General features: G+C 34.5%; 2 protein-coding genes across 2 annotated transcripts; both read left to right on the top strand.

Moving 5' to 3' along the window:
• The first annotated feature begins 16,156 nt into the window (after positions 1-16,156).
• Positions 16,157-16,888, top strand: LOC139900937 (uncharacterized). The gene has a single exon (XM_071883684.1). The coding sequence runs from the start codon at positions 16,157-16,159 to the stop codon at positions 16,886-16,888; it is 732 nt and encodes a 243-aa protein (XP_071739785.1).
• Positions 16,889-17,061: 173 nt separating this feature from the next.
• Positions 17,062-17,781, top strand: LOC139900936 (uncharacterized). The gene is made up of 2 exons (XM_071883683.1): positions 17,062-17,141; positions 17,232-17,781. The coding sequence occupies exons 1-2, from the start codon at positions 17,062-17,064 to the stop codon at positions 17,779-17,781; spliced, it is 630 nt and encodes a 209-aa protein (XP_071739784.1).
• The last annotated feature ends 7,995 nt before the right edge of the window (positions 17,782-25,776 follow it).

Raw genomic sequence — 25,776 nt, 5'->3', positions numbered from 1 at the left:
TTAAACTGTAACAAGGTTTTATTACTTTGTTTAATAATTACACCAGGATATCGACTGCGTGTAATCCAAGGTTTTAATACTTTATTAACAATTATGCCAAGTGTCCTTGTACATAATTTCACCCCTGTTTTAATAATTTCATAGACTATTAATCCATTCCCGTATCCGGTTAAATGAACGATTATTCGTACATATAAATACCCCGCCCATCGTGTCCGATCGAGTGTAAATGGTTATTTATAGGTACGTCCAATTGTAAATCTTTATATTAAAATTAACAAACTATCATTTAGTTAAACAAATATAAAGCCCATTAATAGCCCATAGTCTAATTTCCACAAGTGTCGTTCTTTTGTCCAAACTCCAATTATGGTACAAAGCCCAATTACCCAATTTTTAATATTTTAGCCCAACATCATGATTACTTCGATTTAAATAAGCATAATGATAACTTAGTTACAAGACATTAATTTAAAAAGGAGAACATAACTTACATTGAGTATTTATCGCGTAGCTTTACACGGACAGAATTTCGACTTTAAAACCCGTAAAATAACTTTTACATAACCCAAACTAACTAATATAAAACTACCCTATACTATATATTATATATATATATATATATTTTTATTATTATTACAGAGGAGTATGATATATATATATATATATATATATATATATATATATATATATATATATATATATATATATATATATATATATATATGTTTTTTACTCGTCGAATTCGTTGGTTATTTATAGATGTGGCCAGGATTTTGGCCTCATGCGATCGCATGGCTTTTTGCCTTCCAGGCCATGCGATCGCATGGCCAGCTGGATCCAGCCACATTTGCTTGTTTTCTTCTTTGTCGACATAATATATAAATATATATAATATATATATATATATAATTTATATAATTATATATATATTATATTATATTCTTGTGCATAGTAGACTCATAATTTTTGGTTCGTTGCGTCGCGCGTTGATAGTTGGCTCGGGTACCGGTTCCGGATTTTCGAACGGCCTTTCGTATAATTTAATATCTTGTACTTTGCATTTCGCAATTTGTAACTTTGCACAAAAATTATTTTCCTTAACTTCCAAAATCCGTGCGAGTCTTTTACTCACTTTTTAGTGGCACTTTTGAGTGCACTATGACTTTAGTGGCACTTTTCCAGCTTTAGTGGCACTTTTTCTCCAATTCTTTAATCTTCATGCTTTTCATTTCGTAACTTGTACTCTTGTCAATTTTAGACGTTTCTCATCATTAAATTGAACCACTTGGATTGTATCTTGTACATTTGAGCTTTTTGGACATTTGCGTCTTCAATTCTTCGTTTTCGCCTTTTGTCTTCGCACTTATTTAATATAAACGATTACAACTTAAAATAGAACAATTACAACTAAATAATTTACATATTGGGAGGATATTGCTGCAAAATATATATTCATTTGGAGCACTATCAATGAGTGAGAGAGATAGGGTAGTGATCATGGTTGTGGTGGTAATGGAGTTCATGGTAGAGGATGGTGGCGGTTTATGGTAGCGGCGTTCTCCCTCTCTTCCGATATACATATACATATATATATATATATATATATATATATATTATGTATTATATATAATATTTAATATTAATAATACTGATAATTAAATAAAAAAATCATTAAACAAGTGGAATGATTGGAAGCACAGTATGTACATGAGTTTTTCCTCTGCCGACAGTTGATCGAGGATAGTTATATCGTGTCCATTGCTAAACAATTAACGTATAAAAGTGTTCTTAAAAATCTCAAAATTTTAGATTAAATATATTTAATTATTTCACTTATTAACTGTTTGAAACCTGTTCAAAAAGATTCGATAATTATTTATTTTCTGTTCCAATTTATATGTACGGAGTACTAATATTTAAACTTGAAAAGGTAAAAATATTTTTAATAAATCTAGAATCTTCGTAATCAATTTACACTCCAACTTTTATTTTAACCCTTCATAAACTCATGTTAAATCTATATGAATGTTAACGATAAGTTAATCGAGTAATACAAACTTTGACAAATTAAGCTCGAAATCAATTATATTCAATATACTATACAAATACATTTTAATATTAGGTTTTATTATATAACTAAATATATTATATATATATATATATATATATATATATATATATATATATATATATATATCTTCAAATAGATCTAATATTTAATCTTATAAATTTAAAATTTATATTCATGTATATATACATATATATATCTATATATATTTGTATTTAATAATATTTCTCATTACATCGTATTTTATTTCAAATTATGATTTAAACTAAAATATAATTATATCTATATATATACATATTTAAATATATATGTATCTATTTACAAATAGTTGTTCGTGAATCGTCGGGAATAGTCACAGGTTAAATGATTTGGTATAAACAGTTCAAGATTTTTGAGACTCAACATTATAGACTTTGCTTATCGTGTCGGAATCAATTAAAGATAAAGTTTAAATTTGATCGGAAATTTCTGGGTCGTCACATATAACGTCCAACTAATTCAATAATAATTCACAGAACTTATGTCTGCATAATAATTCATTCGAGGAATGTTTTGCTTGTGTCTATCTCGTCAAACATTTATAAAAGCATCTCAGTTCATAAATATAGATTTCAAAGGCATTTAATAAAGCAGTTGTAAAAACAGCGCATGTATTCTCAGGCCCAAAAATGTAAAGAGTAAAAGGGAATCAAATGAACTCACGATACGATATTTTGTAGTAAAAATATGGATACGACGGAACTGAACAATGCAGGGTTAGCCTCGGATTCACGAACCTATATCAAGTATATATATATTAACACATATAATTGAAGCCAAATAAATTTAGGTATTATTATTAATATAATAGTTATTTTTAGTAATTCATGTGTTTCATTATTAACTTAAATATATTTACTTTTTATACTTTAAATTAATAATTTATAAAATGTAGTTTTATTAAGTATATTTTTATATAACTAACCTTTATTGTAATAATAATAATATTAATAGTAATATTGATAATAATAATAATAATAATAATAATAATAATAATAATAATAATAATAATAATAATAATAATAATAATAATAATAATATAGTTGTAATAATAATGGTAGTAATAATAAAATGATAAAAATATTAATAATAATGTTAATACTAATAATAATAATGATAAAAATAATAATAATGATAATAAAAATATTCATTTTAATAATAACGATAATAAATAATAAAAAGTTGTATTATTTTTACAATAAAAATTATAATTTTGATCCTAACTCTTTATACTAATAATAATTATTAAAAATACTTGATAGTAATTAATGTAAATAATAATAATATTAATAACAATAATAATAATAATAATAATCATAGTAATAAGTAAACTACCTCATGAAGTAGTCCCTAAAAAAATGCCCAAGTCCGGGTTTAAACCCGCGACGTTCCGCTAACATCCTTAACCATTACGCTATGTGTTTCAATTCTGAAATAACACCCAACTTGAATTGTTTTTAACCTTTACTTATGTATCCGTCTTCTTCTTTTTCTAAAAAAAAAATGCCTGAGCCCAGGCTCGAACCCAAGACCTCTTGCTTAAGAGACACACGCCCAACCATTCCTCTATCCATTACTTCTTGTTTTACTTCCCGAATTTAATTCTATATAATTTATGTATCTGTTTCTTCATAAACATAACCATTCATCATAATCATAACCATTCATCATCTCCTCTTCAAGATCAATATCATAATTATCTTACACATGTATCATTATCATGTTCACCATCATATTATCATCTAAACTTTCATCAACTAACATCATCATCTTATTATCATATCACCCGCATCATAACCAATTCGTTAACAACTATCATCCTAATCCTTCGATAGTCATATTCATTATCATCATCCTAGACTATCTTATATCATAAACATATACGATCATCATTTCATACGAACATCACTCATCTTCATTATCTGATTAATATAGAGTTTCGGCCCCATATTAGAAATAAAGAAATGATATGATTGAGTAGTAGGCCATTAAGGCATGTTTCATTTCCTAATAAACAACTTCAATATGTACCCCAATATGTCGGCCAATATGGTTGTGAATTGTCCTCATGGATAACTTTAAATTAAATAACCAAACGCAAGGAAAAAAAATAAAAGAAATCTGCCACCTTTCTTGAATAAATCTTACGGTTATAATAGAATAAAAAAATGGGATTCCTTTTGGCCTACCACTAAGAAGAAGTAATAAAAAGCAAGGAAAAAATGTCGGCCTTTATTGTATATTTGAAGTATAACATTTATGTTTCTTTTTCCTTCTTCATAATTCACCATGGTCATTATCATTTAGTATTGTTTCGCAACTGATTTGAATAAATAACATGGTAGCAGTAGTGTAGCATAATAACAGCAACAGGTGACGGGTGTTTGATCATGATTCAGGGGTTTGTTTGACGGAAACTTAAACAGAAAATGTGCAGAAGTAGTTCCAACGAATAACGTGTTGTTTTGGTTGATGATGAGCTGCAAACAGAAAACGGGTAGTAGTAAAAGGCTACACAAAATAGTGGTTGTAGGGTGGAAGGTGGGTGATGGTTTAGGGTGTTGAGTGATGTGGCGGTTTACGAGATTGAAATAGAAAACATAAGGTAGCTGCAGCAAGAATGCTTTATAGTGGTGATGAATATTTTTGTATTGAAGGTAGCAATAAGAGTGTTCACTAGTGTTCGAGTGATGAGAATAGTGGATTGTCTTGGGGAGCATCGATTAATCAAGGAAACAATAATTGTAGGTGATAGTTCTCGTGGGCTTCGGTTACAAGAGTGAAGAAGTGGAGATGGTGAAGTGGTGGTTTATCAATAGATAGGAAATATAGATGAAACATAGATGGTGTGCGTGTGTGTATGATTGTTGCTCGACAAACCGAAGAGGGAAGCAAGGTGATTTGTGGTGATTTAGTTTAAAGGTGGTGGTCAATATACACGATGATGTGTATGTATATATACGTGTAGACATAGATGGCGAATGAAAAAGAATTATAGCAGCATCACGATAGTATCACAACAATGGTATTTGTATTTGATAATTACCTGCATCGGTCGAAGAAACAGGAAGCAAAAATAATATTTCCGGTGAGGATGGTTCTTGTAGAAAATAAACCGATAACAAGACACAATTGATGATGGTTCTCGATTATAAGGTGATGGCGGTTGCAAAAACAATTGGGTTTGGTTTGTAAACAATCCAAGTGGGAGCAGGAGGGTTTTCAAGGGTTATTGTAAAGGTGGTGATTCTTCAGTTGTGGCGGAAAGTGGTGGTGGCCGGCTGTTTAAACAAGGTGATGAAGATATTAAACAAACAGAGGGATACTTGGTTGGTTTCGAATGCAATTGTAGTATGTGAATATTATGTCTATCTATAATACATAGATTAGAATTAGATACCGATGTAAGAGAAAAACAATAATATAATTATAATATTATAAGGAAATAATAAACGAATGAATGGTGGATCAATTATAATTGATCAATTTGTAGTGTGATGGTGGGACGATACAATGTCACGAGAAGGAACAAAACAAAAAAATATAAAGAATATGGTAAAATCATAATCATCAATCCAATAATCGATTTAAAACAGTATCAATCAACAATAGTGATATTCAATCACTGATATCACTCGGTTATATGTTTCGATCATTAACTATTTAAAATTATTAAATAAAAATTAACTCACTGTCCACGCTCGATCCCAGGTAAAATATAAAAAGTGTTAAAATTAAATAATTAGATCCTAAATATACTTTTAATAAGCCTATTATTTATATATTACTCATTTTTGAGTCACTGTCTATTTTAAAATAATATAAGTTCGAATTTAACTCGCTTAAATAGCCATCGAATGATAAACGAGTGCTACTAGCGTTTATTAAATAAATTCTAATTCATATATATATATATATATATATATATATATATATATATATATATATATATATATATATATATATAGTAATATCATATATTATTTTATTTACACAAATGAATTAAATCATATAAGTTTCTATTTCAAATTAATATGTATATTTAAATATATATGTATTTATTTACGGATAGTGGTTCATGAATCGTCGAGAATAGTCGAAGGTTAAATGAATATATGAAACAGTTCAAAATTTTTGAGACTCAACCTAACAAACTTTTCTTATCGTGTCAAAAATATTAATTTGTATTGAGAGTTTGGTTTAAATTTAGTCAAAATTTTCCGGGTCGTAACACATCACTAAGCCAAACCCTAACCCTTAAACAATTAAAGTAAAGAAATCAAGGTTAAGACTTACCACCACAATCAAAATGTAGCTAGGAAGTAGATGAACAACTTTACAACAACAACAACAACAACAACAACAACAACAACAACAACAAAACCCAATACCACATGAGTGGTGTATAGGGAGGTGAGATGTAGACAATCCTTCCCCTATCCGAGAATAAAAATAAGTCATTTCTCCACTCAGAGTGAAACACTCTCAAAAGTAGAGAAAGTCATCCCTCTTTCTATTCGACGGATAAAGAGATTGCTTCCGAATGGACCTCCGGCCAATAAGATGAACAACTTTACAACTCGAGCTTAAACCCGAAACTAGCTTCTTCCTCTTTGGATTGAGCTTTCTCACACTAAAACTTCCTCTCTCTCTAAAATTGAAGTGGAAAGAGTAATGGTAGATGAAAATGGAGTTAAGTCACCCACCAAACTGATCTTGGGAGTCGTCTCATGTGTGGAATTACCAAAAAGCCCCTTCAAAATATCTAAAAACAAAACAGCTGGCCCGCCAGTTCATCTGGACGGTGTCCAAAATACTGGACGGCGTCCAAAATACTGGATGGCGTCCAGTCCTTTACAATTGGACGACGTCCCATAACTTTGGACGGCGTCCCACTTAACTGAAAAAAACAGGATCTTACAACTCTCCCCCACTTGAACCGGATTGCGTCCTCGCAATCCAAGCCGCATGACAAGCCGGAAGATACACCAAAACAAACTCTTCAGATTCCCACGTAAACTCAGAACCTATACTACGACGCCATTGAACTTTAAAAGTTCTCACCTCTTTATTTCTCAACATTTTCACTTTCTCATCAAGTATGGCAATCAGTTCCTCGACATACTCTAACTTGTTGTTTAGCTCAATCTCTTCTAATGACACCATGATGAATCATCCGCAAGACACTTACGAAAATGGGAAACATGAAATGTATTATGGATCCCCGCAAGCTCTTAGGGTAATTCCAAACGATACGCAACTTCACCAACCCGAGCTAAAATTTTAAATGGCCCATTAAACCGAGGAGCTAGTTTTCCCCGTTTTCAAAACCGAATAATACCCTTCCACGACGAAACCTTAAGCATCACCATGTCACTTTCTTGGAACTCTATCGATCACCTACGTTTATCGGCATACGACTTTTGTCTATCTTGAGCCGCTTTCAAATGAGCCCTAATCGTCTCAATCTCGCTATTCGTTTCTAAAAACAAATTGGTACTCCTAATTTCCCTTTATCCCACTTCACCCCAACAAATCGGAGTTCGACACCTTCGCCCGTAAAGCATCTCATAAGGTGGCATCCCGATACTAATATGATAACTATTATTGTGCGAGAATTCCACCAAAGGCAAGTGCTCATCCCAACTACCACCGAAATCAATAATACACGCCCGTAGCATATCCTCTAATGTTTGATTCGTACGTTCGGTTTGACCGTCTGTTTGAGGATGGTATGCCGTACTCATTCTCAATTGTGTACCCATATCTTCATGAAACTTATTCCAAAACCGAGATGTGAAACGAGCGTCTCGATCGGAAACAATGGATATAGGAACCCCATGTCTCGATATCACCTCCTTGATAAACAACTTTGACAAGGCCTCCGATGATATCGTTTCCCGTATGGGAAGAAACAAAGCACTTTTCGTCAATCGATCAACTATCACCCAAATCGTGTCAAATTGGGTTCTCGCCGTCTTTGGTAACTTGGTAATGAAATCCATGGTAATGTGTTCCCATTTCCATTTTGGAATTTCTAACGGTTGTAACTTACCGTACGGCTTTTGGTGTTCGGCTTTAACTTGCAAACACGTGACACATTGTTCAACATACTTAATAACATCACGTTTCATGCCCGGCCACCAATACTCTTTCTTCAAATCAAGATACATCTTTGTCGTGCCCGGATGAATGGAATATTTTGACTTATGTGCTTCATCAAGTAGTACTTGTCGGAAATCTCCCATTCTAGGCACCCACACTCTTCCTTGAAAGGACAACAAACCATGCGGACCTAAGGTAATAAACTCTATTTGCCCCACGATTCGTTCTTCATGCTTGTTGTTAACAAAAGCTTCAATTTGTATCTCACCAAGCTTTACAAGAAAATCGTTAGTAATAATCATGCGTAACGATCCTACTCGTATCGCCGGATATTGACTCTTTTGACTTAACGCATTCGCAACCACATTCGCCTTACCCGGATGGTAAGTATCTCACAATCATAATCCTTCACCATATCCATCCATCTATGTTGACGATAATTCAAATCTCGTTGGTCAAAGTGATGTTTTAAACTTTTATGATCAGAATAAATCGTACACTTGACACCATACAAGTAGTGGCGCCAAATTTTCAACGCATGCACCACCGCCGCCAATTCAAGATCATGAGTCGGATATCTCTTTTCGTGTTCCTTTAATTGTCGAGAGGTGTAAGCGATGACTTTACCCCTTTACATTAGAACACACCCGAGTCCATTTAAAGAAGCGTCACAATAAACCGTCATGTCTTCTACCCCTTCCGGCAACACTAACACCGGAGCTTGACACAACTTCTCCTTCAACAATTGGAAAGCGATCTCTTGCTCATTTTCCCAATTAAATCTCGCGTTCTTCCTTGTTAACTTCGTCAACGGAGAAGCGATTTTAGAAAAGTCTTGGATAAACCGACGATAATAACCGGCCAATCCAAGAAAACTTCGGATTTCCGTAGGTGTAGTCGGTTGTTCCCAACTCTTCACCGTCTCTATCTTCCCCGGATCTACTTGGATACCTTCTTTGTTTACAATATGGCCAAGGAATTGAACTTCCCTTAGCCAAAATTCACATTTGGAGAATTTAGCATACAACTTCTCCTTCCGTAACGTCTTCAACACACCACGCAAATGATGTTCATGTTCCTTCATACTCTTCGAATAGACAAGTATGTCGTCAATGAACATAATTACCGACTTGTCCAACATAGGTTGGCACACTCGGTTCATAAGATCCATGAATGCCGCCGGTGCATTCGTAAGACCGAAAGGCATAACTACAAATTCAAAATGCCCGTAACGTGTTTGAAAAGCCGTTTTCTCAATATCTTCCTCACGGACCCGCATTTGGTGATATCCGAACCGTAAGTCAATTTTAGAAAAATAAGTCGCGCCTTGGAGTTGATCAAATAAATCGTCAATCCGAGGCAATGGATAACGATTCTTGATCGTCACTTTGTTCAACTCCCGATAATTGATGCACATACGCATACTACCATCTTTCTTCTTCATGAATAAAACCGGAGCGCCCCATGGCGAAGCACTCGGTCGAATAAAACCCTTTTCAAGCAACTCTTGGGTTTGATTTAACAACTCTTGCATTTCCGTTGGTGCTAAACGATAAGGAGTTTTAGCAATGGGAGTAGCCCCCCGAACCAACTCAATGCGAAACTCAACTTGTCTTTTCATCGGAACACCCGGTAATTCATCCGGAAAAACGTCCTTGAATTCATTAACCACCGGAATTTCACGAATGGATGGTGGCTCTTCACGTGTATCAACTACATGGGCAAGAAAAGCCATGCCACCACTACTAAGGAAATGAAGTACCCGAGCATAAGTGCATAATGACACAAGTCTTCTCCGTCTCTCGCCATAAATAATTAACTCTCCCCCACTTGGGGTCTTCACACGAATAGACTTTTCATGGCATGAGATATCGGCTCTATAACGATCAAGCCAATCAATATCAACTACAATATCAAACTCACCCAAGGTCATCGGGATAAGATTGATTTTAAAAGTTTCGGAACCAAACACAATATTACAATCATTACACACTTCAACCCCTAGCACTGTCTTACCATCCGCTATTTCAACTTCTACCAGATGACTTAACTTAGCTAGCGGCTTATTAAGCTTAGGCACAAATCTTGGTGACACAAACAATAAATTAGCACCGCTATCAAATAGTACCCGCACCGGATTAGAGTTAACCATGAAAGTACCTGAGACAACTTCATTGGATTGCTTGGCCTCATCATTGGTCATCAAATAGTTTCATCCCCTAGCCGTACCCGCCGCCTTCTCTAACTTCTTAACTTGATCACCCCGCAACTTTGGACATTCCGTCCTTCGGTGCCCTTCCTTTTGACAATTTTAGCAAGTGAGCTTTGGTGTTAAAGATGCATTTGTACAATCGCGTGCCATGTGTCCTTGTCGTCCACAATTATAATATTTGGGTCCAAAACCCCCGAACGCACCCTTCTTCACACTACCAACACTCTCACTCGCACCCCTACTTTTCTTGTTGGAATGACTAGTAGCTTCAAACTTTCTTTTACCAAAAGTAAAGCCACTCTTTCTCAAAATGTGCGACTCAAAACCCTTCGCCATATCGAAAAACTCATCAAAAGTTTTCACCATGTTTATACTAATTTTCTCTTGATAATTGTCGTTCAAGATTCGATAGAAGTCCTCCTTCAATATGTGATCATTACCGATATACTCCGGGCAAAATTGGGTCTTTGATAAGAAAGTGGACTTAAGAGTGTTCAAGTCCATCGACCCTTGCCTCAAAGCACGCAACTCGTCTTTAAGCCTTGAAAGATCGGCTGAAGTTCGGTACTCCTTGAAAAATTTTGCCTTGAATTCATCCCACATGAATTCCATACATTGCTCTTCACCATAGAGTTGGATTTTTGCGTCCTACCACAACTTGACATCGCCCCTCAACATACTACATTCGTACCTTGTCTTCTTATCGAGAGGGCATTCATAAGTACGGAAAATCCCCCTCCATATCGGAGATCCAATGGGTACTCTTAAGTAGGTCCCGTTCACCTTCAGAGGTGGGAGGTTGAGAATCCTTGAAATTCTTATAGTAGAAGTCTCACCTTCCAACATTATCTTCGTGAAGAACGGCCTTAATTTGTTCTTTAACTAGATCAACCACTTTCTCATCAATTGAATCTAGGAACATTGATGTGCAACCGGAGGGGTACGAAATACTATATATTTTTATTACGAAATACTACGAAATATGATACAAGTTTTAATTATTTATTTACAAATGGGATATACCTAATTCGGCTACAACACTATAGGCAGTATACCTAATCGTAGAGTAGTATAGTTTTTAGTAAGTCCGGTTCGTTCCACAGGGAGACGACTTATTTTACACTATATTTTAAACAACTATATTTATACAAAATATATATAAATATTTATAGTAATATTATTATTATAAAAGGGGGTTTACCGTTTAATGACCGGTATATCGATTTTATATTTTAAGTCACAATTAAAACCTAATGCAAAATATTATATATAACTTAATTTAAAGCGTAAAATAAATAACGATATTTAAATGACGAAATATAAAATTGCGATAAGAAATGAAATAAAATAATTATGCTTATTTAAACTTTCGTAATCATGATGTTTGACGTTTTGATTTTAATTTATTATCCTGGGTTAATTGTCCTTTGTCCTGGATTATTTGATAAGTCCATCTGGTTTTGTCCATAATAGTCCATCGGTCATAATTATAAAATGCGAGGGGTCTTCGCCAAATTAACTTTATACCCGAAGTCAAATATTCCAACTAATTGGGGATTTAAACCGTAACAAGGTCTTAATACTTTGTTAATGATTACGCCAGGTTATCGACTGCGTGTAATCCAAGGTTTTAATACTTTGTTAACAATTACACCAATTACCCTTGAATGTAATCCACCCCTGTTTTAATGAGTCCATTGACTATTAATCCATCCCCGTGTCCGGTCAAATGAACAATTATTCGTATTTATAAATATCCCGCTCACCGTACCCAGTCAAGCGTATGTGGTTATATATAAATACGTCAAATTATAAATCTCTATATTAAATTAACGAGACATCATTTAGTTAATATAAAGCCCATTAATAGCCCATAGTCTAATTTCCACAAGTGTCGGTCTTTTGTCCAAACCCCAATTATAGTCCAAAGCCCAATAACCCCGTCTTTAATATTTAGTCCAACATCACGATTACTTCGGCTTAAACAAGCATAATAATAATTTAAATACGAGACATTAATTTAAAAAGGAAGAACATAGCCTACAGTGGTTATTAATCGCGTAGTGTTACATGGATAGAACTCCGATTTTTAAAACCCGTAATTAACCGTTACATTAACTAAACTAATCTAATATAAAACTAAACTAATTTATATTATATATATATATATATATATATATATATATATATAATATCAGAGAGAGATTGATTTTTGGTGTAGGTAACTCGGCTGAAGGCTTCGGTATTTATAGGCAGATTCTGAGATTCCCAGCTCCGTGATCGCGAGGTAGTTAGGCCTCTGAGCTCTGCAATCGCGAGACACCCATTTCCAGCTCACACTTGAATTTTAAACGTGGGCTACTGAATTTTTTAATATATAATATAATATATATATATATATATATAATTTTATATAATTATATATATATATTATATTATATTCTTGTGCATAGTTGACTTGTAATTTTAGGTCCGTTGACTCGCACGTTGATGCTTGGTTTACGTCTCGGTTCCAAATTTTCGAACGCCTTTTCGTATGCTTAGATATCTTGTACTTTGCGTTCCGCGACTTGTACTCTTGTAATTTTTAGACGTTTCTCATCAATAAATTGAACCACTTGGATTGTATCTTGTACATTTGAGCTTTTTGGACGTTTGCGTCTTCAAATCTTTGTAATCTTCTTTTATCTTCGCACTTATTTATTTAAACGATTATTACATAAAAATAGAACAATGATAACTAAAAGCTTTACATATTGGAATGATATTGTGCCTAAATATATGTTCATTTGGAGCACTATCAAACATCTTCTTAACGTCCTCGAGAAACTTCGCTTTTTGACGTTTAAAGATGGCCTCAACCTTAGCCGTGAACTCGGAATCCTCGCTCGTACCTTCTTCATTAGTATCATGTCCGTTTCTCATCTTCATTCTATAAAATGGAATACATTAAACATGAAATGAAAAGACATGACACATATATACAAATACACCTCACCGCCCCATCTTGCTCAACAATCGTCGTACATCGCTTGTTTAACACGATTTGAACCCGTAACAATGGTAGCTAGCCATTGTTACGCGAGCACGTCGCATTAACTTGCTAGTACAACGTCTATCTCACTTGATGTTTGTAAATACAACACAAAACAATTAGTGCAAGGTTAGTTCACATAAACCTGGGCACTAGTCAATCCCGGTCCGACCCGTCTCCTACAAGTCCCGCATAAAGCGCACACACAATAAAGTCTAAGTCTAGGCACCTATCTCAAGTCGCCTAAATCCCTTAGACCATGCTTTGATACCACTTGTAATGACCCGACTTCGTTATACCAAAAACACGGCTTAAAAAAATTTTATGAATCAGTGTATCTGGACGGCGTCCAGTTATCTGGACGGCATCCAGTTCTGAAGGTCTGGACAGCGTCCAAGCATATTGGACGGCGTCCAAATGAACTGCAGATTTCTGCTTTCGGGGTCCAACTTACATGAGCAGAAAACCCGCTTCCCGATACTTTTAAACGATACAACTTTCACAACATGTTATAATATGTAAAACTAAAAGATTTCCACGATGAAAACAAGTTTTACAACACCAGGCCCACAACGGCCCATCTTACGAATTTCATTCAAAAATACAAGTTTCGACCATAAGAGTTTAAGTTCCAAACGACACTTAGAGTATGGTGTTTGGGGTTAAACTACCCAAATCTTAGTCGAAATTCCAAAAGCTAATCACCCAAAAGCATCCCCTGTCAAAACAAAGCGGGAGACCACTAATCCAATCGAATACCCTTAACTTTATCCAAGCCGGAGCCTAAAAAGGTAAACAACGAGAGGGTAAGCAAAACGCTTAGTGAATGCAATAATTATACACATACATATATAATATACCTACTTGCATACACTTACACACACCGTATAATCGCTAGCAATAACAATTAGCATACAAACTTCAAGCATAAGCTAATCACCCTCAATTACCGTAACTATCATAACCACTAGCATATCCACCAAATAATATATTATGCGATGCAACAACTTATACACAAACTATATGGTGCTACCGGCTCCGTGGTTCACACCATACGAAATGTTATGACGCTACCGGCTCCGTGGTTTACGTCACTACGCATTTGAGTCATACTCTTTTATAGTGCTACCGGCTCCGTGGTTCACACTTTGGTGTTACCGGCTCCGTGGTTCACACTTTGGTGTTACCGGCTCCGTGGTTCACACCTCATTTTATAGTGCTACCGGCTCCGTGGTTCACAGTTTAACGACTCGTGCTATAGTGCTACCGGCTCCGTGGTTCACACTACAACACACGTACCATGATGCTACCGGCTCCGTGGTTTACATCATAGCACACTCACACATACTATGGTACTACCGGCTCCGTGGTTCATACCATAGCATTCAAATAAATACACTATATACATACATGCATAATTATTCCACTCACCTTACGCCTTCGGTGAATGATAAACCAAGCTCGCAACCTTCAATGTAACGCACCAATTACATTATGCATATAATCAATCATACTATCAAGTTGGTCAACCAACTCACTCACCACCCTAGTGTCATTTGACTCATAGTGCAAATGTGACCCATTTGCACCCTTAACTCTAACATTAGGTCAACTCCGCCCAAAACCCTAACACTAGCCAATTTTGGTCTTCATATACCTTTTAACACAAGATCATCACATTTTCACACCCATTAAACAACTTAGGTCATCAAAGACTCCTTTGACCCATTTCAAGGTTAACACACCCATTTAGGTCACCACCATACCCAATAACACCCACTTACTCAATATCTCGGTGTGCTAGTAATTAACTAACCAATTAAGACTCTTAAGCACATTTATCATTTCAAAATCCTAGGTTAGTCATCTTTGAGTCCTCATGACCCAATCTTACCCAAAAACCCCCAAATCACAAACAAATGGGTTTTAAGTTCATCACTAACCCAAACCCTTAAACAATTAAAATAAGGAAATCAAGGTTAAGACTTACCATCACAATCAAAATGTAGCTAGAAAGTAGATGAACAACTTTACAACTCGAGCTTAAACCTGAAACTAGCTTCTTCCTCTTTGGATTGAGCTTTCTCACACTAAAACTTCCTCTCTCTCTCTAGAATTGAAGTGGAAATAGTAATGGTAGATGAAAATTGAGTTAAGTCACCCACCAAACTGATCTTGGGGCTTTAAAGTCGTCTCATGTGTGGAATTATCAAAAAGCCCTTTCAAAATATCTAAAAACAAAACAGCTGGCCCGCCAGTTCATCTGGACGGCGTCCAGTCCTTCACAATTGGATGACGTCCCATAACTTTGGACGGCGTCCCACTTAACTGAAAAAGCAGGATCTTACAGTAATCGTCGGTGGGTTTTTTCCCGACGATATGAAGTAACATTCCGGTGGAACTGTCCATACGTTGGGCGTTGTTGTTAGCGGTGTTGATGTTTCTACTTTGTTCGACTATTTAAGACGAACCGTTGATTTCGAGGCATCCAAGTTCGCGTATTGAGGTAAAAAGAGGCGGAGTTCGAGTGGCTAGAGGATAACAATCAATGGGCCAAAATATTTGGAAAAGCTATAATAAAGTCGACACATGTCGCGTTGTATACTAAGGGTATTTGGGACGAAATTCCTCACGACACCGATCGTAGTAAGGATGACTATTATACCAATTGAGCGGTATTATATCATTAATCGTTATGGATAAATTAATTTGCAAAGAACAATCTGCGTTCATAGCCGGAAGACAAATTTTAGATGGACCACTCATTTTGAATGAAACGATTGAATGGTTCAAACGTAGAAAGGAGAAACTTTTGATTTTAAAATCGATTTCGAGAAAGCCTACGACACCGTTAACTGGGATTATCTGGATTTCCTGTTTCGGATTTTGGGATTCGGTTTACAATGGCGTGCGTGGATACGAATGGTATTGTACTCCGCACGTACATCCATCCTTATCAACGACAGTCCAACGAATGAATTCTTTGATTCGTAGGAGTTTACGGCAAGGGGATCCCCTAAGCTCGTTCCTTTTTTTGATTGTTATGGAAGGTTTACACCTTTGCATTAAAAAAAAGATATTCGAAGGTGGGTTACAAGGTGCTCCGATTGGTACTCCTCCATATCTTGTCTCTCATTTATTTTATGCAGATGACGCTATTTTAATTTCTAAATGGCATAGAGATAATCTTGAATGCATGTTTAATATTCTGGATGACTTCTACTCATTTTCGGGCCTAGCTATTAATATATCCAAGTCATTTCTATTTGGCATTAGTGTGAATATGGTTGAGCTGGATGCTATGGTATCTTCTGTTGGGTGCTCAAAAGGTGTGCTGCCTTTTAACTATTTGGGACTCCCAATGGGAGTTGGTATGGGTCAACTTGTTAATTGGAAGTGTTTCATTGATCGCTTCAAAAAAGGTTAGCCGGGTGGCAAGCTAACCTTTTATCTATAGGTGGCCGGTCAACCCTCGTAAAAGCAGTTTTAAGTTCTATGGGCATTTATTTTTGTCATTGTTTAAATGTCCCGAAGGTGTTATTCATGAGATTGAAAATATTCGAGCCTCTTTTTTGGGGAAGTATGAAAGAAAAGAGAAAAATGCATTGGATTAGATGGGATCAAGTGTTGGCATCGATGGAAAATGAGGGTCTCGATATTGGCAGTTTGCGTGCTTTCAAGTATGCACTACTTTTAAAATGGATATGACGTTTTTTTATGAATCCGGAGTCTAAATGGGCAACAATAATTCGGGCGATTTATGGTAATAGTGGTGGCATCGATAGTAATATTAACGGGTCGAGTGCTTGGCCAACGATTGTTAAACTTTTCTCTAAAATAAAAAGAGATGGTTTATTACCGGCTAATGTCTTACGAGTTAGAGTGGGGAATGGTCACTCCATTCGTTATTGGAAAGATAACTGGAGGGGTGACGGGTCTCTTGCAAATCGTTTTAACCGTTTAATGCACCTGGACGTCAATAGCGAGTGCTTGTTGGCCGATCGAATTGATGATGGGAATTGGAAATGGGAATGGTCAAGAGAAGCAATTGGGCCTCGTAACACTCTTGCCATTCAACAACTTTCTGATGAGCTAGGTACTTTAAATCTTAATGAAAGCATGGACACATGGGAATGGATGATCTCCACTGATGGTGAATTCAAAGTTAATGAAACTAGAGTTTTTTTTTTGGATGAAGGTTTATTACCTTCTGCACAAACAGCCACCAGATGGGCGAAACAAATTCCACGAAAGATCAATATATTTTTGTGGCGCTTAGCTTGGGATCGATTACCAACTAGGCTTAATTTTTCCAAGTGAGGAATGGAGATTGACGATATTGGTTGCGCGGTTTGCGATTATCATGTTGAATCGGTGGATCATGTATTTTTTGGTTGTTCCTTGGCTACGGAATTATGGAGAAAGATACGTCTTTGGATTGATCAAGATGTTCATGTCTTTGACTCTTGGTCATCGTGGATTGGTTGGTTCGATTCGGTTCAACGTTTGTCCGTGTCTAAGAATCGGATGTATTCTATAGTTGCTGCGTTACTATGGCATATATGGCGCTTCAGGAATAGCGTGATGTTTGGTTCTCCAAGGATGAAGAAAGATATCTTATTTGATTCAATTAGACATTTTTCTTATAGTTGGACTTGTAGTAGAAGTAAATGTAACCCAAAGTGGGATGATTGGCTATTAAATCCATTGTAATTTTTTAGTCTCTTTCCCTAGTGCCTTACTTAGGGGGGGGGGGGGTGTTTGAATAAAAAAAATTTATTGCCGTTAAAAAAAAAAAATTATATCGTTAATCGTAGTTTTAGTTTAATTAATCGTAGTTTAATTTATGTAATCGTATTGTTAAATTTATGTTAACGTAGTTTAGTTTTATGTAATCGTTTTTTAATTAAGCAATGTTTATTTTAATTTTTTTAATTTATGTATGTTATTTATATTTATATTTTATATCTAAATAATAATTAAAAATGAATAATGTAAAGGAGAATGTTAGTGAAAGAATAAAACGATAAATATTAGTAGGGATGATAATGGATCGAATATGGATCAGTGCTGTCATATCTATATCCATATTCATTTAATTTTTTTTTCATCCATATTCATATCCATTTAATTTCGGTTCATCTATCCATATCCACTGGATTAAGCGGGTTAATGGATATTCAATGGATGTCAAAAAATGTATTAGTAATTCCTAATATGAGATGAAAACAAAAAACGTAGTATAGTGAAAATAAATATAATATGACATAACTACAATTTATGCACAAGAATGTTAAACTTTATCGAAAATATAACATAATTTGTTGAATCTACTGTTAAACAAAGATCATGAAATATAAAATATGTAATTTGTAAACTTATTTTGTTAGATATACATATTTTATTGTAATATATCATAGTTATTTTATTATAAAGTTAAAAGTAAAATAAAATTAACGGTTAATACATTTTTAATAATATTATGTAAGCATATATTCATATTTATTTATTTGTATATGTATTTCGAGTATTAATGGATATATTATGGATGAAACTTTTCTTTCATATCAATATTCATTTAGATTTATCGATATCTATATGCATATCCATATCCATTTAGATTTATCCACATCCATTATATAGCGGTGGATCGGGTGAATGTCGGTATTAGCCAAAAAGATAAAAAGTAACGGCAAACACAAATAAAACCCATTAATCTTCAATTTCTCCATTCTCCGTAACACTTCCACCTCCTCTTTAACTTATTGCTTCACACTCAAACACAAATAAAACTCCAACTCGAACATTTCCTTATTTTGAGCATATAAATCAACATCACTCTAAAAGTCAAAATACAAAAAAATCACTCGAATTTCGTAAAAACCCATTCGAATGTCGCAAAAAAACCTTCGAATTTCGTCGTTTTCTGCTTCTTTTGTTCATCGTCTTCTGCAGAAATCAGGACCTGTACACAGTCAAACACCACGACCAGCAGCAGATAAATCAATAAATCTCGTCGAAGTCGAGCAGGTTTTTTTTACTATCAACGGCCAGGAATTGGTGAGTATTTATGGATCTGGAACTTAGTCACAGATCTGGATCAAACTTAGTGACGGAGCAAGGTTTTTTAATCGGTGATGTGGTGTTTGTGTGTAAAGAAGGATTCCTTCATAATCTGAGAAGTGGGTTTCTTAATTCCTTCATAACTTAGCGACAGATCTTGAGAAGTGGGTTTCTCATTCCCAGGAGGATCTCTTCATAATCTTCCATTATTAATTGAAATTTGTATTTATTTTACAGTATTAGTTTTTGAAATTAAAAGGGTATTTATGTGTGTGAATTTGCTATGAGTGGAACAAAATGGAAAAAAATTGATAAAAAAGGCAATTGTTTGAGTTGTTCTGAAAAATAGCAAATGTTTGATTACATTGACGATTGGATTTGGAGTGGATTGATAAGTTGAAATTAATTTGTTTGGGATTGAAATAATTTGTTTGGGTTTGATTTGGATTTACATATAGAAAAAGAATGAAAGGGGAAGTGTTAATACAAATGGAGAGTGAAAAGACTAAAATGCCCCGCACATGACTATATCTAAAAAGTTACTCAGTGACTAACCACGTAACTTTTACAAGGTGGAGTGACAACCACGTCGATAAAAAGTTTAGGTGCATCAATGAACTTTGGAGCAAACCACGTAGACCAAAGGCGTAATTTACTATCAGGAATTCCGAGCAAGAAATTTGTAAGTCCAATATACTGGAAGGTACATCGGGTGTTCTTATTCTTTTTTTTTTTTTGAAAAATATAATTAATCTAAGAAGGTTTTATGTGTTAGAAATATGTTATCGGGTTGGCTACGGTTCGATCGTCGTTTGACCGTGGTACATATATTCCGAAGATATGACATTAAATAATAAAAGTCCATTTATCCTATTCAGTCACACACAAAGGCAATCGTAAATTGTTTGATATACCTTCTAATCAGAAATTAATTTATTAATCATTAGTTAATGGTTTAATAAATTAAGTAAGTTTTTTTATGTGTGTACATATACTTACAAATCTAAATATATAAGATTTGATTTGATATAAATAAGATTTGATTTGATTTGTAAATCTTATTTTATATAAAGATTTGTACTATAATCATATTTTATATAATATATAAGATTTGATTTGATATAAATAAGATTTGATTTGATTTGTAAATCTTATTTTATATAAAGATTTGATTTTGCAAATCTTTTAAAATCTTTCCAAATCTTTATATTTGTATTATATGTATCAATTTTATTCTATATAATATCAAGTCTTGGTATTGAAAATATATATGTAACTTGAGATACAAAAACACACATACAAAATGTTATTTCTCTTTCTCATTTTCAAGTAACCAAAATACTTTATAATTGGGTTCGGGTTTTGGTAGAAATAAGGAAAAGAAAAGATCCGTTAAGTAGAAGGTATAGATCGAAGCAAGGTTGGAACTTTGGGTGTCTACCGTTTAGAGGAACTCTTCTTTGGGTTTTCAAATTCGATCTTCAAAAGGGCTACAAAGGTTGTATTCTAATCTTCTCTTGTTCAGTTTCGTTAATTTGTTTTGTTTACTAAAGTTTTGTACAATGATCCGTGTAAGAGTATGATTTTGTAAAGTTTTAAAAATGCTTCCGCTCGCTTTGAATTTGTATCATACTCCAACATTATGGGTTTTATTTTGAAAGAAGTAGCTCTAAACTAATTTTACAACGCGAACAAAATAGAGCTTGTTTGCGTATCTCGGTTGATAACAACCTCCTCTCTAATTTTGTTGGAAAACGGTTATTTTTGGCTAGATACCACTAGGTATTTTCGCATGATGTCTAACAGAAATGGCGGAAGCATTTTATACATCGAGACTGTACGAATAAAAGACCGTGAAAGAGGACGAGGACTTGTATTAACTGGTCGATTGAGTGACGTAATGAGAGGAAACGCGAGGGCTGCTCACTCGATTACTAAAGGCATATTGGCGTGTATAGACAACGAAAACACTTATCTTTTAAACTTGAAGTTTTACCTTTATATTCCTGAAGGTTCTATACCTAAGGATGATCCTACTGCAGACTGGCCATGGGTACATCTATGTTCTCACTCACTTTGAACAAACATGTAAAAAAAAAAGGACATAACAATGATGGGGAAATCACCCTCCCAGGACGGTCCTTTATATCAGTAGGGTATCCTTTTAAACCTTGTCTCATATTTTATTGGTTTAATATAATTGGTATTTACTATTTACTATGCCATTTAGAATAATATAATAATTGCCCATGCATTTGCATATTATTTTATAAAATCTTTAATCTTATCTTGTTCAAATTGTAGTTCTTGGAGAAAACGTTTGCTGCAAGATGCCACGACGTCATGATACTCATCTTACCTATAGCTAACAAAGCCGACTACCATCAGCTTCCTTTCGATGTGAAAGAAACTATCATTGTCCACTTCGTGGACGGTTGTAACCAAATCTTTAACTTGTTTTTCTTTTAAATGCAAAGTGTATAAATAAGAAACCACCATAAATATGTTTTGGGCCCCACCTGTTGGTGTTGAAATTTTCGCTATCTCAAACATTATGAATTATACTTATGTTTTGTCATAGCTTCCGTTATGGTTTTTAAAGATGTGATCGTATGCATTATAAAGAGAACGTGTTTTAAAAAAACCGTAACAGATAATGTGACAAAACAAAGTAGAATTCATATTGCTGGCGGTAACAAAAATTTCAACATCAACAAGTGGAACACAAATCTTATTCATGGTGGTTTCTTGTTTATTCACTTATATTTTAAAAAAAATAGGTTAAAGATTTGGTTATGAACATCCACGAAGTGGACAATGATATTTTCTTTCACATCGAAAGGAAGCTGATGGTAGTCGACTTTGTTAGCTATAGGTAAGGTGAATGTCATGATGCCGTTGCGTCTTGCAGCTAACGTTTTCTCCAACAGCTACAATTTGAACAAGAAAAGTTTAAAAATTAGATAAAATAAAATGCAAATGCATGGGCAATTATTATGTTAAATGGTATAGTAAATAGCAATGATATTAAACCAATAGAGTAGAAGACAAGGTTTAAGAGGATATACCTTACCGATATGAAGGATATGTCCGGTGAGGTGACTCATCGCCATGTCTTTCAAAACACGTTTTGTTCAAAGCGAGTGACAACATAGATGTAATTATGGCGTAACCTGCACTATGACGGTCCTTTTTTGTAGAACCTTCAGGGACATGGAGGTGAAACTTCGAGTTTGAAAGATAAATGTTCTCGTTGTTTATACGGGCCATTACGCCTTTAGCAACCGTGTGAGCAACCCTTGCACTTTCTCTCATCACGTCACCCAATTAACCGATTAATACGAGTCATCCTGTTTCACGATCTTCTATCCTTACAGTCTCGATGTAAGAAATGCTCTCACCATTTCCATTAAACATCATGCCAACAACACCCGGTGGTGTCTCATCATTCATCTGTTCAGCAGGAAATAAACGTTTTCTGACAAAATTAGAGAGGTTGTTTTCATCAATCTAGATATGCGAACAAGCTCCATCTTGTTCTCCTTGTAGTTTTAGTTCTAGAGCCACCTTTTTCAAAATAAAATCAACCCATAAAACCTACTAAAATATTTATTTTTTCCAAACAAAAAAGAAGAAAAAGAATAAGATTACCCGGGTACATTCTCTATATGGAGTTGCAAATTCCTTTCTCCAAGATCCCGTCAATAATACTCTATTGGCGATAGTAGAGCAGAATTTGTCAGTTCCACCTGCAAATCCACACATATTGCACTTTCTTATTTCTCACTAAAATCGAGTATTTTTTAAAAATCTAAGCAAAGATATACTTGCTCGGGCTTAGTCCACATTCATCCAGGGTGGTGTTCTTGATGTAGGAAAATCTCAGCCATTAATCTGTGAATTTTGTGAGTTTAGGAGTTTTTAGTTGTTTAAATGTAAATGTTGGTTTGTTTTGTAAGTAATTATGTGATATGTGATACTAATTTATCTTGAGTAGCATATATCAATTACTTAAGCATTCTTTGTTTTTAGAAGACTTTTTTTCTTTGTAGCAAGCTATAGATGCTGTAATTAGGAAACTATCAGAGTCTCGATCAAGAGAAGCACACGAAACCCAACACAAATCGAATCCGTTGGTTCGCACCGGTGACTCATAACCATCATCACCTCATCGAGGAATGTCCCGTAATGGGAGGATATTTCACGATGGGGCCCGGTTTCTTGGAGTTCTAAAAGATGGGGCCGGGTTTCTTGGAGTTCTAAAAGATGTTCAACATGATGTTGTTAAGCACTTAAGCCTAACACTTGCCCTTCACTTAATGTGAAAAGTGATTCTTCTCCTCGTTGTACATTGTTGTACATTGTTGTACATAGAGCAACAAAAGCAATACCGAATGGTACCAAGATTGAGCCAATTAAGGTCCCACGTCTGCCTAAATCACCCTCGTAATCATGGCTTTTGGAAAAAGATGACTTTGAAGAGCCCGTTTCCTAAAAAGTTGCAACAAGCTCCTGTTGGGAAGAGTCTTGAAAATGGACCAAAATGGGAGACTATTGTTTAGACTTCTAATGTTCATCATGATCATATTCGTTATTCCGAGGTAACCTAATTTAAATCCGTATTTGGTGTTCCTTAGGCCTAATTTTGAGTAGAGGTAGCACTTTAGACGTGTTTATGGATAATATGGCTAATTTGGGTTTTGTTTTTGACTCTAACGGGTCAAAGTGGTAAGCTTTAAAAATTTAGTTAAATGGAAACGGGTCACGCTAGTCAAAAGCCACCTGAAGTAGGTGAAAATATTGACTATTATCGTATTTTTTGTCATATTATACAAAGTTAAAATGAAATAAGGTGTTTGGGACTCAACTGACTTGACCCGTGATAAAGACTACCCATTTTGACCAGTTACCCAATCTGTTTAGCAATCAAATTTAGTGACCCCTAGATCTGGGCATTATACAGGAAACTAAATACTCCGTATATGTTTGGCTTTTGACCCTTGTTGGCTTATTTTCAGGAACTGCTGAATTTTTCCAAGTATTCCGAGATTTCTTTTTAAGACCAAAAAAAGAAGATGATTAAGTTGTGAGGAATGTGAGGCTGTTTCATTATCTGATGGCCCCTTGCAGGGGCGAAGCTATGCATAGAGTAATGGGGTCAGATGACCCAACGAAAAATCTTGACTTCTTTTTTTTGGCAAAAAAAATCTTGACTTAATGCCTATATATTACGAAGTACTCCGTATATAATATGCAAGTGAAAAAGGACGTGAAATGGATAATAGATGGTTATTGCATATAAGTATATCTATTTTTAAAGTGAAAGTAAACTGGGGTAACCCAATTTGTCAAAACAACAATATAAATTGGCCACATATTAAAATGGCGTGCTGACTCTGTATCTATCTATTTCTATCTATCTATTTTATTCTATTTCTATTCTATCTATTATTATTATTATTTTATTTATTTATTTTATTATTATTATTATTATTTTATTATATATCTTCTATTCTTCTATATCTTACTAAATCGGTAAGTTAAATCCACGTAGCGCTTTCTGGTTACTCCTCAGCATTTCTAATTTTCTCAGAATTTTGAATTAAATAAATCACTAATTACCTTCTACTGCCACGTGTCCCAAATTAATCACGGGAACTTTCAACATTTCTAATTTTCTCAGAATTTTGAATTAAATAAATCACTAATTACCTTCTACTGCCACGCGTTCCAAATTAATCACGGGAACTTTCAAATTTTCCATTAGGGTTAAAACCTTTTCATTCTCCTTCTTCAATTGAATTCCAATTCTCCTGCAATTGATTAACCAACACAAAAAAAAAAAAAAAAACAAGACAATAAATTACGCATCTTCAATCACGCATCTTGAATCCAGATTAACTGCCCGCACCATTTTATGATTTTTTCCTCTTTTACAACTCAAATTCAAACCCTAAATCACGCATCTTCAATCAGCAAAACCCTAAATCGTCCACATACACGCCTCATCTTCAAACACAAAATCGTCAAATCACCAATACAATCAAAAGATGCTATTGTGAATTAATCAAAAGATCAACAGTCATCGGAAGGTTTAATCATGTGAATCGCGATTGGTGATGTGAATGGCGAGAAAACCTGATGCGATTGCGGATGAATCAAAAAATCATATTGGTTCTCGATTTGGACGATGATGCAGTTATTTTTAGTTTTTTTTCTCTGAGTTTCACCGATGATGCTTAAACGAACATG

The sequence above is a fragment of the Rutidosis leptorrhynchoides genome, chromosome 3 (genome assembly GCF_046630445.1).
Source record: "Rutidosis leptorrhynchoides isolate AG116_Rl617_1_P2 chromosome 3, CSIRO_AGI_Rlap_v1, whole genome shotgun sequence".
Lineage (NCBI taxonomy): Eukaryota > Viridiplantae > Streptophyta > Magnoliopsida > Asterales > Asteraceae > Rutidosis > Rutidosis leptorrhynchoides.
The sequence above is the reverse complement of the archived record's forward strand: the minus strand, read 5'-3'. Positions and strand labels throughout refer to the sequence as shown.